This window comes from Helicoverpa zea, chromosome 25 (assembly GCF_022581195.2).
Source record: "Helicoverpa zea isolate HzStark_Cry1AcR chromosome 25, ilHelZeax1.1, whole genome shotgun sequence".
Lineage (NCBI taxonomy): Eukaryota > Metazoa > Arthropoda > Insecta > Lepidoptera > Noctuidae > Helicoverpa > Helicoverpa zea.
Genome location: NC_061476.1, coordinates 2,991,917 through 3,005,202, shown reverse-complemented (window position 1 = coordinate 3,005,202; position 13,286 = coordinate 2,991,917). Strand labels below are relative to the sequence as shown.

At 37.6% G+C, this 13,286-nt stretch overlaps 2 protein-coding genes across 6 annotated transcripts in view; one reads left to right on the top strand and one right to left on the bottom strand.

Moving 5' to 3' along the window:
- The window catches only part of LOC124642634 (rho GTPase-activating protein 190), a 40,832-nt gene extending 30,506 nt beyond the window's left edge, over positions 1 to 10,326 (bottom strand). Inside the window, exons 1-6 of one of the 3 annotated variants that reach the window (XM_047181155.1) lie at positions 10,214 to 10,326; positions 9,552 to 9,752; positions 4,271 to 4,383; positions 1,334 to 1,478; positions 751 to 953; positions 179 to 421 (exon numbers count right to left, since the gene is read on the bottom strand). In XM_047181155.1, coding sequence (XP_047037111.1) covers positions 179 to 421; positions 751 to 953; positions 1,334 to 1,478; positions 4,271 to 4,383; positions 9,552 to 9,615 — 768 coding nt within the window. In that variant the 5' untranslated portion in view covers positions 9,616 to 9,752; positions 10,214 to 10,326. Of the gene's footprint in view, positions 1 to 178; positions 422 to 750; positions 954 to 1,333; positions 1,479 to 4,270; positions 4,384 to 9,551; positions 9,753 to 10,199 lie in introns of all 3 variants that reach the window. The other 2 variants (XM_047181157.1, XM_047181156.1) reach the window with 2 other exon arrangements.
- Positions 10,327 to 11,553: 1,227 nt separating this feature from the next.
- LOC124642720 overlaps positions 11,554 to 13,286 on the top strand; it is a 36,461-nt gene continuing 34,728 nt past the window's right edge. For all 3 annotated transcript variants that reach the window (XM_047181325.1, XM_047181324.1, XM_047181326.1), the window contains exon 1: positions 11,554 to 11,694. In XM_047181325.1, the coding sequence (XP_047037281.1) occupies positions 11,608 to 11,694 (87 nt within the window). In that variant the 5' untranslated portion in view covers positions 11,554 to 11,607. The remainder of the gene's footprint in view (positions 11,695 to 13,286) is intronic.

Sequence of the window (13,286 nt, the reverse complement as noted above, 5' to 3'; positions counted from 1 at the left end):
CTCTCGCTCCAGACCATGACCTGAACCAGGCCTGAGATGTCAGCAGCGAGAGGTCGCCGCCGCCCAAAGCCTCGACGAGGACCCGGCGGTGCCCCTCCCATGCAGGGCACACCTGGACTGTGTGATCCACCGTGTCCTCGGGGTACAAGGGTTTACAAATACTATCAAGTACACTCACCTTAATCCTAGCCTTAGACTTGTCGACCATCTGCGCCAACAAGAAGAAGGCGTGGTCTACATTCACATTATCATGACTGGAAGTCTCCACTATAGGGATGCTGCCTTTGAACTCCTTGCGTTGGACCAGTCTCTCGGCTTCACGAACTCCTTGCTCACAAGCCTCGTCGTTTTTCGAAGTCACTAAGACCACTGGTTTCTTTAGCTTTAGAATGTTCTGGAGGATTGCTGCTAATACTTCATTCTGGGAAAGAAAACGTCTGGTTATTGATACTGATAAATAAAAAATATACGTTGCTTTGGGAGTAGTTACTATGTGATTTTTTAAATATTTTTTAAATATTCAAGAAGCACCCTACTATGTGAAAACAAACAAATTACATTGAAGTATAGTAAGTTAGTAAGTAGTAAGATATTTCGTCTTTGTCAATCGTCAATTTCACTCGTACGAGAATCGGTAGTTTTCTCTGTTTACTGTAAAGAGTCACCCCCAAAGTAACAAGTTTATCTACCCTATCAAAAACATTATATAAATATGACTATAACATCCATATTCATGACGCGACTACCCACCTGCTTCTCCCAAGTCCGTCCCGGCACGAGACTGACATCATAGACACACAGGAAGCCGTCCACAGACAACTTGCCATCCGGCATCAGCCGCTGATCGTACTCCTTCTCTATGCCCAGCTGATTCTTGCACACGTACATCAACTTCTCAGCCGACTGGAGCTTCGTGGCCACGCATCTTTTTACGTAAGCTTCGGTTTTACCCACTGGAAGGAAAAGAAGTAATGGGTTAATTTGGAATATCATTAGTACATTAATGGTAAGGTGAAGGATTTGTTTGTTTGATAATCTCAGGAACTACTACACTGCTTTGAAAAATATTTCAGTGTTAGATAGCCCATTTATCGAAGACTAATAGACTACTTTTAAACGGGTGAGCTAAGTTTGTTAAATATAAGCAACTGTCGGAATAAAGAAATCGACACTTTGACGAATTTATCTATGAAAAAACCTGCCCAAACATTTAGAGGATTAACTACAGTATTTTGTATATCTTTAAGCATGATTGCCATATTGAAATAATTTATGCGCCGTGTCTGTTTCAAGAAAAGGAGCCCTATTTCGTAAGATAAACTAAAACACGAACCTTTAAACGGCTGGAAGCAGGCATCGTCCACGAACTCCGTCTGCTCGACAATCTCGAACCTGTACTCCTGTTCGTCATTCTCCTTCTGCACGCTGCCCCAGTACAGGAAGTGGTCGTTGTTCACCACGCGCCCGCTGAAGTCAGACTGAGGACAAAATATTGCGATAAGTATTTCAAAGAGTTTCATCTTCATAATCTGTTCAGTGATTATAATTAAATCAGCCAATTGTCACTGATTGCTGAACGTAGGACCCCTGAATAAAATGCTCTAGAAAAAATATATTGAATTACCTTAATATGCACTGAAAGTGGCGAAATATGCAAGGAGAATGCACTATCAATTATAAAATTATTGTTAGAAATTATGCTCATTTTCTTAGTATTATAATTATCCTATTTAAACAAATGACGATTTTGGCCGTCACTACTTTTTAGGCGGATTTAATAAGCCCCAAGAAAAAACAAGTAACACTTTGGCGACAAGAGATCTACAAGTCATTAATCTATCTATTGGTGTGAAGGCGCTTTTTATCGAGATTCGTACGAGTAAATAAATCTTGTCACTGTTGTATTCAGTCAGGTTTTTGGCTAATAATTTAGCTGTAGAACGTTGATATTTAAAAGGGGGTGACTTGGTGGCAATGACCCTCCTTATACCCCTTTCTTCCTTATAAACATGTGGGCTGCAGGTCTAATAATTGCACGAACCACGCGAAATGTCGAATGAAAATTTTGAACCAAACCGGAATTTAGTTTGAGGCATGTAGTTTATCGTTTAAGAGGCCTAGGATGCAATATCCAAACTTAATTGATTGCCAACCAATTGTAAATAACCCTTTAAAACTTATTGGAAGTACCTATAACCTTTACATTGTAATATGTACTCTGTCGTGCGTGGTCCAATGCACCCCCAGCCTAACAAAGTTAAGGTTCAGGGGCCCGATTCTAGGGCACGCCACCATCGTGGCGGTAAGTCCCCTCTTTGAGGAGTGGCTCGGGAGGAGTCACGGCGCCCTCACGTACCGCATGACGCAGGTCCTCACCGGACACGGTTGTTTCGGGAGGTACCTGCACCGCATCGGTCGTGAGGAGGCGCCCGGGTGTCACCATTGTGCGGACAGCCCCGAGGACACGGTGGACCACACAGTCCAGGTGTGCCCCGCATGGGAAGGGCACCGCCGGGTCCTCGTCGAGGCTTTGGGCGGCGGCGACCTCTCGCGTCCGGCCCTGGTTCAGGCCATGGTCCGGGGCGAGAGGGAATGGGATGCCGTCGCCTCCTTCTGCGAAGCGGTCATGCTCGAGAAGGAGGAGGCGGAACGCCAGAGAGTTCGCACCTCTCATCCCGGCCGCCGCGCTGGACCAGGTAGACACCATGGGCGCCGGGTGTCGCGAGATGACTCCCGGCCACCGTAGGCGTGGGTCTGTGGGCGGTGAGTTCGGGTGGCTCATCGTCCCTCTGTCTTTCTAGACGACAGACCCGTGTCGACGGCGCGCGTTGTTCCACGCGCTCCTCAAAGAGATGTCAGCAACCCCAGCGGGGCCCAGCAGGGCCAAGGCCTGCCGGGGCTGCGGGTTGTTCGAAAGAGATACCGCGGCCCTGGTACATAAAAGGCCTATGACGGAACACGACGATTTTAGTCAGTAAGAGTCTGACACTCCCTCACCGCTGCTAACCCACAGCGGGAGGGGTCATTTGATGATTTTACGTCGCTAAAAAAAAAAAAAAAAAAAGGGGCCCGATTCTCCTAATTAAGCGGCATACGATTCACGTTCGACTCGATTCGACTGAGATCCAATCCCGACTCGATTACGATTGAAGCGTATGTGGCATTCCGCTATTTTTTCTTTGAAATAAACGTTTTTATCCTTTTCTGTCATTCAATAATGAATCATTTTGTCTGCAAATGATTTACGATTGCAATATGATTGTAGAGCAAACTACCATATAGACCAAAATCACCAAAATAGCAGACCAATCGCACACCAATCAAATGTCAATCGAATACGATTGGTCTTTTATTAGTAGCAGAATGCCCGATATGGTTAAAACTGCTATTGCGATCATATTGCGATTCGATTTCTATTCGATTTTGACATTATTAACTTAGGAGAATCGGGCCCCTGATCGAAAGCGTTTAAAATGTTTATGGTAGAAAGGCGCGACGATACGTTTAACTTTTTTATACGAAGTTCTATTTTTAATGTACCTTTTTTTTAATTTTCCATGAGACTGAGTACGTGCATCGAACTGTCCAGTTTCTACTCGGGGTCGAAGTAACCCCAAGTAGGTGTCCGACAGAATATTTTAAAGGCAATATGATATTTGTTTAGATACATTTAATAATTGAATTTTAAAATTTTGGGCTACTTACATTTACTACCACTAATAAGATAATCTCGTAGGTACGTAAAGTTGTAACTCTTAAATTGCATATATTTTACATATCTGAGTGCCTAGTGCGAGTTTTGCAAGTTAACTTTCTCGATGCGTAAATTATCATACAACTTAATTAGGTAGTATTCATTTTTGTCATCGGCACTTGGTCGTACTATAAACGCGCTCACTTGTGAAATAGTAAACGTCATTATCCGGAAAAATGAATGAACGCGCTATATTCTAATCATGTCATGTAGCATACGACTCTTTACTTCAGCCAGGTTATAATTACGTATCGAGCGCGTAAATTTACATAACTCGGAATCAGTACTCTGTTAGTGCACACTTAACTGTTTCCAATTGGTAACTGAATAGATGCGATGGTTCGCTTCTATTCAGTTATCATGTCAGGAACCATAACATTTTCCAATGACTTACTTAAATGAACTTAATTTACATAGCATGTATTATGCGTAGCACGTGATATTGTTATTTACCTGTTAATAATAGTTTCTTTTTTTGCGTTTTTTTATTATTATTATTTATTGAATTATATTTACCTGACTCAGTACACAGATGTGGTCAACATTATAGTCATCGGCGTGCGTGCGTACAAATCTGTTACATAAACAGGACTTGCCGACGCCAAGCTGCCCTTTCTCCTTTTCGGTACCTGGGGAAGAAGAGAGAGAATAATTTATTCTGCATAATAGTCATTAGTATCTCAGAAAGAAACATTTATTTGCATAGAACACAGGTGGTACCAGTTTTGACAGAGGTTAAAAGTTCTAGCTATAGGTCTTCTGCCTAACTTGGCATGCAACACTTTTATTTATTTAACAATTTATTTTAACAATTAGACTGAAAGCCGACCCCAACATAGTTGGAGAAAGGCTCAGGAGATGATGATGATGATGATGATCAGTCATTTGTATCTACTAGCTTGCGCTAAAAGTTTAACCTGCGTCCCGTTGAACTACTTCCAGAACAAAGAGAAGAGGAGAATAAGCCAACATCTTATTCTGATGTATAAGCTGCCAATTTATCGTATATTAATATGTATAGAAATGTGCATATATCTTCAGAGACTTTCGCATTTATAATATGACTAGGATCGATTCAAGGGTTACAGATCATTAACCACTGAATACGTAAGTATAAAGAAAGTTTTGATTTTTAAAACATTTTAATACCAAAGACATCACTTGCACCTTTGAAAGGGAAAGTGCAACGTTTTTAACGTAATTATTATACTGGCCCCATTTAATGTCAGTTATTTCGCAAGCTGTGACATTTAGCGTATTTTACCACGGATATTAATGCTAATAAATTATTGCTGTGAGTCAATTAACCTACAAAAACATGATCGTCACCCGGTGCCCTTATTTTACGTATTTCTTGAGACAGAATAAAAACAAAGACAAAGTGATGCCATTTTCAGGGTCTCATCAAAGAATCTACTGGTCTTATTCTAATATATTTCTTATAAGAAGCAAGTGTAGGTAAAACCGAATGCTGTACGGTATATTTATAGGTCCCGGGAGAACAACTTCCCGCAGCAGGATAACAAGTAGCCTGTGTCGTACAGGCCCCAGACAGTTTAGCAATTTTCATTTAAATCAGTTAAGTCTTTGGGGTGAAAGTCTGACAGGCATAGACAGACAGAGTTGCGCATTAAAAATAATAGTAGTAAGGAAAAATAAGCAAGGCATCTTCTCACGCAAAGAAGAAATATCATTACCACGCATGCTCAAGACAGATTGCGGAGTTCACGGTTCATTTGTTTACAATTCTAGATTCTCTTATGTTTTCGCTAGGTAGTCAATAGCACCCGGAACCTATCTTTTTTTTTATTCAGGTGTACTCGGTGTCCAAGATATACTCAGAGAGCAACTACATATATGTAACTTAGAAAATTAACCTGGAATCGACCCTCCACCCTCGTAATCGAGAGGCTGGTGCTCTACGTAGTAAGTAGCTTATCTCTACAAGCGCACCCAGAGGAGAAGTTAGCGGACATGTGATTACAATCATCATCAATGAGGAAACGAGGAAATAGTATCCATCGTACAAACATTTAATAACAATAACAAAGTCATTAATTGCAGATGTTGTCTACGCTGCCCGGGACATCGTTTGTCACATATGACTGCTATACATACTACTTCCTCGTTGATCTAGTTGACGCATAGCTGGTGTACACGAGGTCTCAAGTTCGATTCCCGGGACGAGCTGAAATAGCTTTGTAGGTTTTAGAAACTTTTACAAAGCAGAGCGGAGTATGGACTTTTGTTTTGATACACCCGTGCATCGGAGAGCACGTCAATGGTGGTCCCGTGTTTGATCTCTCTCAAGTCTGGGGTCACTCTCATAGAGTGAAGGAATAGGGAATGCACCTATGTCTTCGCAAATGCTTGTGCACTATATGTCATGCTCAGCTGGCTAATGTACTTAAATGAGAACAGCCGCCGTGGCCGACAATCATCTAGCTAGGAAAACATCATCATTCCTAAGTACATACTAACCATTAAAGCAGAAAACAGCACGAATAAAATAAAGTTCTTGGTAGCTCAGTAACTATTCAACTAGTTATTCCGAATTTGCTTAATTCACAAAATTCAATTTAAAAATTCTCGGAAGCGTATACAACAAAGGTACATTTTCACTACTGATATTTTTGTAAAGTCAAATGTTTATGAATGTGTATGTATGAACTATGTGTTTGTCAGCTCCACACGCGCAAACGGCTTAACCGATTTAGATAAAACTAAGCAGTAGCTTTATTTTGCTTAAATCAAAGTAACATCGTATCTAATAGGATACTTTTTCTGGTTACAGGAAATAGTTCCGTCGGAAAGCGAGTGAAACCGCAGGCGGAAGCTGGTAGAAACATAAACACAAGCTCAATAAAACTTACACGGCGACTGCCCATATGACAAAATTTTATCAACTTTCTCCCAACAAAACAAACGATGTACTTGACACCTACGCTAGATAACAGGAAGCTGGGTAGATAACAATGCAACAATAGACAAACTATTGACAATCACTTGCTCTAATACTTTGAATGGAACAGAGTTTTATTGAATATAAGATCGCTTACATTGATTCTAGGCCGTAAACTTGAGAACACTGTTCCCTTGGACTACACTTTGCTAGTTTTTCGAGCATGTTTTATATTATTTGTTTTTTTCTGAACTAGGTTCGTTAATTTGTGCAAAGAAATGGGAAATTAAAGTTGAGAGAACTCTCCTCTTTCTGTTTTAGTATAATAATAAGAATTTTGATGAAAGACGAAAGCCTTGCGATGGTGACATACACATGGGTGGTAGCACCAGTCGTACATTTAAGAGACCGAGTGGGTAGCCTCTCAGGTCATAAAAAACGCTGGCCCTCAACTCAATCGAGTTTTGCTATGTAGGTACTTCAATATTGACAAACTAACTTGTAAGGCATTCATATACTTATGAATTCTGTCTTTCATTCATTACATTTTTGATATAATAATCATAATAAACTAAAGAACTATAACTCATCTATATTGTGAATAGAATATTAGTCTCTTGTAATTTAAGGATTTGCCTTTCTTACTGTTGACATCATGCAAACACAATTACCTATAAGCTGCTAACTAAAATGTGAACCAATACTTGTACTGTATATACTATAGCGATAATCACTTCAGAGTGCTGAACTTGCAGACATAACTAGAAAAAAGTACTTATGAGTATGCCAAAAAGCCTCATTCTTAAACAGAAAAGCATCATTCAGAAACAAACAAAAAGTAACAATATCCGAAAAACAAACCTATTTACACACTACAAAACCTAGGATGAGTGTACTTGGCAAAACAAAAGAGATAAGATACTATGTGTATGCGATAATACCAGCTGATGTCATGGAGTATGTAATTAAGCATGTTAATCATCAAGGTATTACAAATACATTTACCTCACACATCATGTGATGGACTTGAAGCAAACATACACAATGATACATCTTGAAAGAAAACAAGTCATCTGTATACAAAGTTAACTCAAAAAAGATAGAAACAACATATGAAGAAGGGGAATGAAAGCTTGTTAAATACTATCAAAATTGTTTATATTGTTACTTGCAAATAATAAATGACTTTGACTATAAAAATCGAACAAGACTTTTGCCGCTCACCAACACACATGCCCAGTGTAGTTAGTATGGGCAAATCTCACCAGCATGGATAAGGTCTGTCTCCATTAGTGGTAATTTTAACACCACAACATGTTTCTTGATAATGAAAGTATCATTATTATGAATAGATTCACGATGTAGAACACAAACAATATCATGTGAAAGAAAATCACACAGGAAATAACAATACAGAGCATAATAATTACAATTCACATAAACGATAAGATAAACTTATTTCCCATCAAGGTTTCTTCTTAGTTTTGTTTACAACACAGGTTGTGGAGAATGCTGTATGTGTTACTCAAACTAACTATTTTAAACTTCACCTAGATTTAGATTAAGATTAGAGGCATTCTGAATAGCAGCAATTACCAAAGATCAACACAGTATGTTCAATGTATTTCTGTGAGAGACCCGACCACCAGTAGCTAGGACTAGTTCTCGGTGCTGATGAGCCACTGTTGTACACTATTGCAGCTGGGCCACTACATATATTAACGGCTCCTAAGTATACTGAGTCAACTAACAAATTTTGCGAATAGCACTTTTTTGTGTATTTACACAAATAACAATAACAATATTGTAAATACACAAAAAAGTGCAATTCGCAAAATTTGTTAGTTGACTCAGTATACTTAGGAGTCGTCGATATATTCATATTCTTCTGTAAAACATATGCTTGTAAAATATTTCAAAACTAAATTTTATAGTGATGAAATTGATACAGAGATCTTGCACAGAATAGGAACGAATTCTCCAAGCTGATGGCTATTTACCCATAGCAGAGAGAGAAATAAAATATCTGCCAATTATTGTTGGTTCATCATAATATCCTTATAGTCTCTTACTAAACCTAACACAATGCCCTTTCATATTTCTTTTCTGAAAAATATAATATACAAAGCCTTTGTATGCAATAGCATTCAGAAAAAAAAAACAGCTCTAGAATTTATGTAGATTTGCAAAACCATGCTTGTATTTGAATATCTTTAAGTACTAATATTGACATAGTGTAAGGTACCAAGGGGTATTGGGTTGCCCAAAACTAGGTTGAAGAGGTCAGATAGGCAGACACTCCTTGTAAAACACTGGCACTCAGTTGCATCCAGTTAGACTAGAAGCCAACATGAACATAGTTGGGGAAAGGCTCAGGAAATGGGAGATGATGATTGACATGGTCTATGGTCCGGTAGATAGTTTTACTACTTTGAATTTGCTTACTTGATAGAATTTTAGATATAATGAACATTTGAAGGTGTGCTTTAGATCAAGCTCTGACTTGCTCTTTGGAAAATACAACTAAGAAAGGTATAGTAATCAATATCTACTGGTTACTTACGATAACTACTGATACATACAATAAAAGGTTTGATTTAAACTTCCTCACAACTATGGTTCTATAGCCCATTATAATGGACTTATAGAGGATTACAGATTAAGCATAGTAAATTTCTAATAAGAGAAACAATTGACTATGAAAAACACATTATGTGTAGCTTGTAAGGTAGAACACAAGCTACTCTTTAAGGTCACTATTGCACTAGTTCAAGATTATTCTGAGTTCAATTAGAAGAACTCTGCATGATAATGAGTAATGGTTGATTTTCAAAGGTTTTAAGAAGTTACAAAGGAATAGTGAAAAAAAAAAATGTATGAAATTGCTTTTCTTACCAGAAAGTCCAACGACAGAAACGGTGACCAACTTTCCGCCGGTATTATCCGATTTCTTAGCCATTTTACTAGTTTATCACTCAATTGGTTCACAATATGATATTAAATTATAATTACTTGATACACACATCACAACACTAAGCAGACTGTTCGCTTATCAACACCAAACTAATTAATATGTACATCTAATGTTTTAATTCACTGAAATTAGAAATTTAATCTATCTCGTTAAATTATCGAGATAAAGCACTAATATATTTTATAAGCGATGAAAGATAATCTCAATATATATAGGATTTTGTGTGAAAATATAGGTAATGTGTGGGTTAAGAAGTTCAGACAACAGTAAATAGTCTACCAATTAGTGAGAAAGGAAGGGAAATGATCCAGAGGGCTCGCCAGATGTGCCAAGTCGGATCACACGCCCTATTCCACCTTTGTCTCCAAAACCCACCGATTACACTTCATTATACATTTTGAATGCAAAATAATGCTTAAACAATAAAGTACACTGTCCAATTAAGCCTAAAAAGTGATAATTTATCGTCTCTTCTATTCCCGTGCACTTTGACACATCAATTTTTATTAGCGAGCATATCGGCTGTATGAACGATAACTTATGAAATATTGTAAAATATAATTGCATACTCAGTTTACTTTACATGAACAATGAATTCTACATTTTACAACTATATTTTGAGATTATTTTTCGTAAAAAACGCAGTAATTCTTGACACAACTCGCTTTGCTTTGTACTACAGTACTGCCAACGTTAAAAAATATTTTATCACCATAGAATATAGATTAGCCTTGAAATAGATTTTTTTTCTTACTTCCTCTATTCCTCACCTTAGCACATCACTACCAAAACCCTAACCCTAATCCGAGAACCTTACCAAGGTACCCAAGGTACCAAGGTGTTCCGTCGGAGGCCTTTTATGTACCAGGGCCGCGGTAACTCTTTCGAACAATCCCGCAGCCCCGACAGACCTTGGCCCTGCTGGGCCCCGCTGAAAGGTACCCATTCAGAGAACCCAAATATTTTTATGATGTGTTCTACGATTTATGTAACTGGCTTTTAAAGCCTACACGGCTTTACATAAATAAATAATTAATGAGTATAATATACAAGGTGCCGTAATAATAAGAGAGTGTTCTTCGAAGATTCGAATGACATTTTTGCGGCGCGGCGGCGCACGCTATTACGAACAAAAATAAACGTCGTACGCTATTTCGAAAACAAGTCAAAAACCTCTGTATCGAATGATGTTATCGCGAACAAGCTGATTCGATAATATAATTCGAAAAGAACGCGAGTTCCAAAGTATTTGTATAAAAATGCTCTGCTGCGAACAGCATAACTCATCACAACAGATTAATGGTATTACTTAATCTGAGCATCTGAGCATACCCTATCTTTGTATGGGATTTCGGAAACAGATTATTTAATTTTTAAGTTGTTAATATCCAGTGATTATAGAAATCAAATAAAAAATCAAGCTCGTTGGTGGTGCCATGCTTCCATATGGATAGTGTTGACAATTTTGAAATGAGTTTACCTCCTTTTATTTAAAAACACATCATAGGCTTTTTGACGAATATATGTGCATATCTTTTTGTTACATAAGAGAGTACATATGAGAGGACTTAAGGGAGTTTGGTTTCGAGTTCGGCTTACTCTCGTCTTTTTTAAGCCCCTTGCAATCGGGCGTTCAAAACAATCACTACTTCCTTTATAGGTTTGATCAATCAAACATACTCAGATTTCGAGATAATGGATAATTTATTGAATGTATCAAATGCAAATCGCAAATCATTATGAAAATATTCATAAAATCTCTAAGTCCAGTGCAAGCCGTCACGAAGTAAGAAAGAATTCTATTGGCTAAACGCACGTGGTTGCTCCTTGAAATTTGCATTTAGGGTTGCTATATGCAACAGAGAAGTTGTGGCATATTTTCGTGTTGTAATACTGACTTTGACAGTACATACTTAATGGTACATACAATTACGAAAACAAGCGCATAAATGTCTCCCCGCGATATTTTCGTAAGAAATGACTTCTACAAATGATGGAAAAGACGTGAAAAGTAATCAAACAAGTGGCCCAAAAGGCAAAACATATTACATTGAACTTTACAAGGTGAGTTTTATTCTTATATTCATCAAGATTAGCGTATTTAATGCGACGCCGTTGTGCTGGTAGAGTTCACTGTGGCCGCCATATTTGTCTTCTATAAACTCTTGTTTTCTATATTTCGGTGATTTATTCGTTATTTCTCTCAAAAAGCTACGTTTATGTAAAGAATATTATGTTAGAAACGGTTAACAGGCCGTAAAAAGTTATTGAAATGATTAATTTCCGAAGATGCTGCAAGTGTATGCACAGTGAAAAATCATGGTAGGCAGAGTTCTTTTCCTTCAATAATATTGTATATTTACGTCTATTTATGTGGAAAAATATCACTTTCAGCATATAAGCATATCGTAGCGGCTTTATTTAATGTAATAGTGCTAATTGATGCAATTGATGATGTACATACTTTGTGATCATCAGTAGTTAAATGATGACAGACAGCCATATCATAATATCGGAGAGTCACGTAGCTCCTGAATGTTTATTTTAGTAAAATATATGACGGTTTCATTTTCGCGTTGATTATAATGAACGTGTGAAGTTATGCTCATCAGCTGTTTGCTTATACTAGCCGTGTACTTTGTCCATACTCTGTTTATGAATCAAAAATATTGTAACATGGTAGAGTCGCAAAAATTGATCTTGATTATACAGCTTATTCAAGTTATATTCCAAGTATTAATATGCATGGTCATCGGTTAACATTAATAATTATGAGAATATGTTTACGTACCAACACATTCATGTCCATTGCCATGTGAGCGTAACCTTTAAGTTTAATATTATCCATTGTAAAGCTAAATAAGCTTGGACTTACTCTTGGGTGAATCGATTCTTTTGGTTTCCCGGAATAAGTATAATTCTTGTTCAAATTAGATTGTCCAAATGCTCAATCTACCATCGCATTTCTGAAGTCAAAATCACATCTATACATATTATAAAATTATGGGAAAGTTTAAACTGTACAGATTTATTTCAAATTTAGCATGAATAGCATGCTAAGAGGTCGGGTCAGGACATAGGCTACACATATCATCACGCTATCACCTAGGGGGGATGAGCAATGAACCATTATTTCTGCTAACATTTCTGTAACAGCGTGTGCAATAATAACACATAAGTATTTGAATGTTCTACTTATATTAGTTGATCAGCCTATAATAATCAATCTTTACACAGAAAATCTCACATTGCATATTTATTATGCTGTCATGTGAAAAAATACACCTTTGGGATGAGTAGTACTTTGGCAATTCTATCCTGCCAACGCAGACGAAGTCGCGGGCAACAGCTAGTTACTGCAATAAAGGTAGATTGTGGCAGTGATTAATATTCTTGTCATTCCACTAAACAAAAAACATAAATTAAAATTTAAGTTTATGGTGTTACAAGAAAAACTATCATAACATCAACAAGATAGAATATACAGTTGTATGTTTATATAAAATTGGCAAAACAAATGGTTGTTCTGAGTGCCAAATTCTTTATCACCTGTGTGATAATATTGTTACTTAATGTTATTAGACTTGATAACTATGTGACTATGGTGATTCATAGTTTCAAGTTAAATAACAATGTTATGGTATTAGTTTTATGCA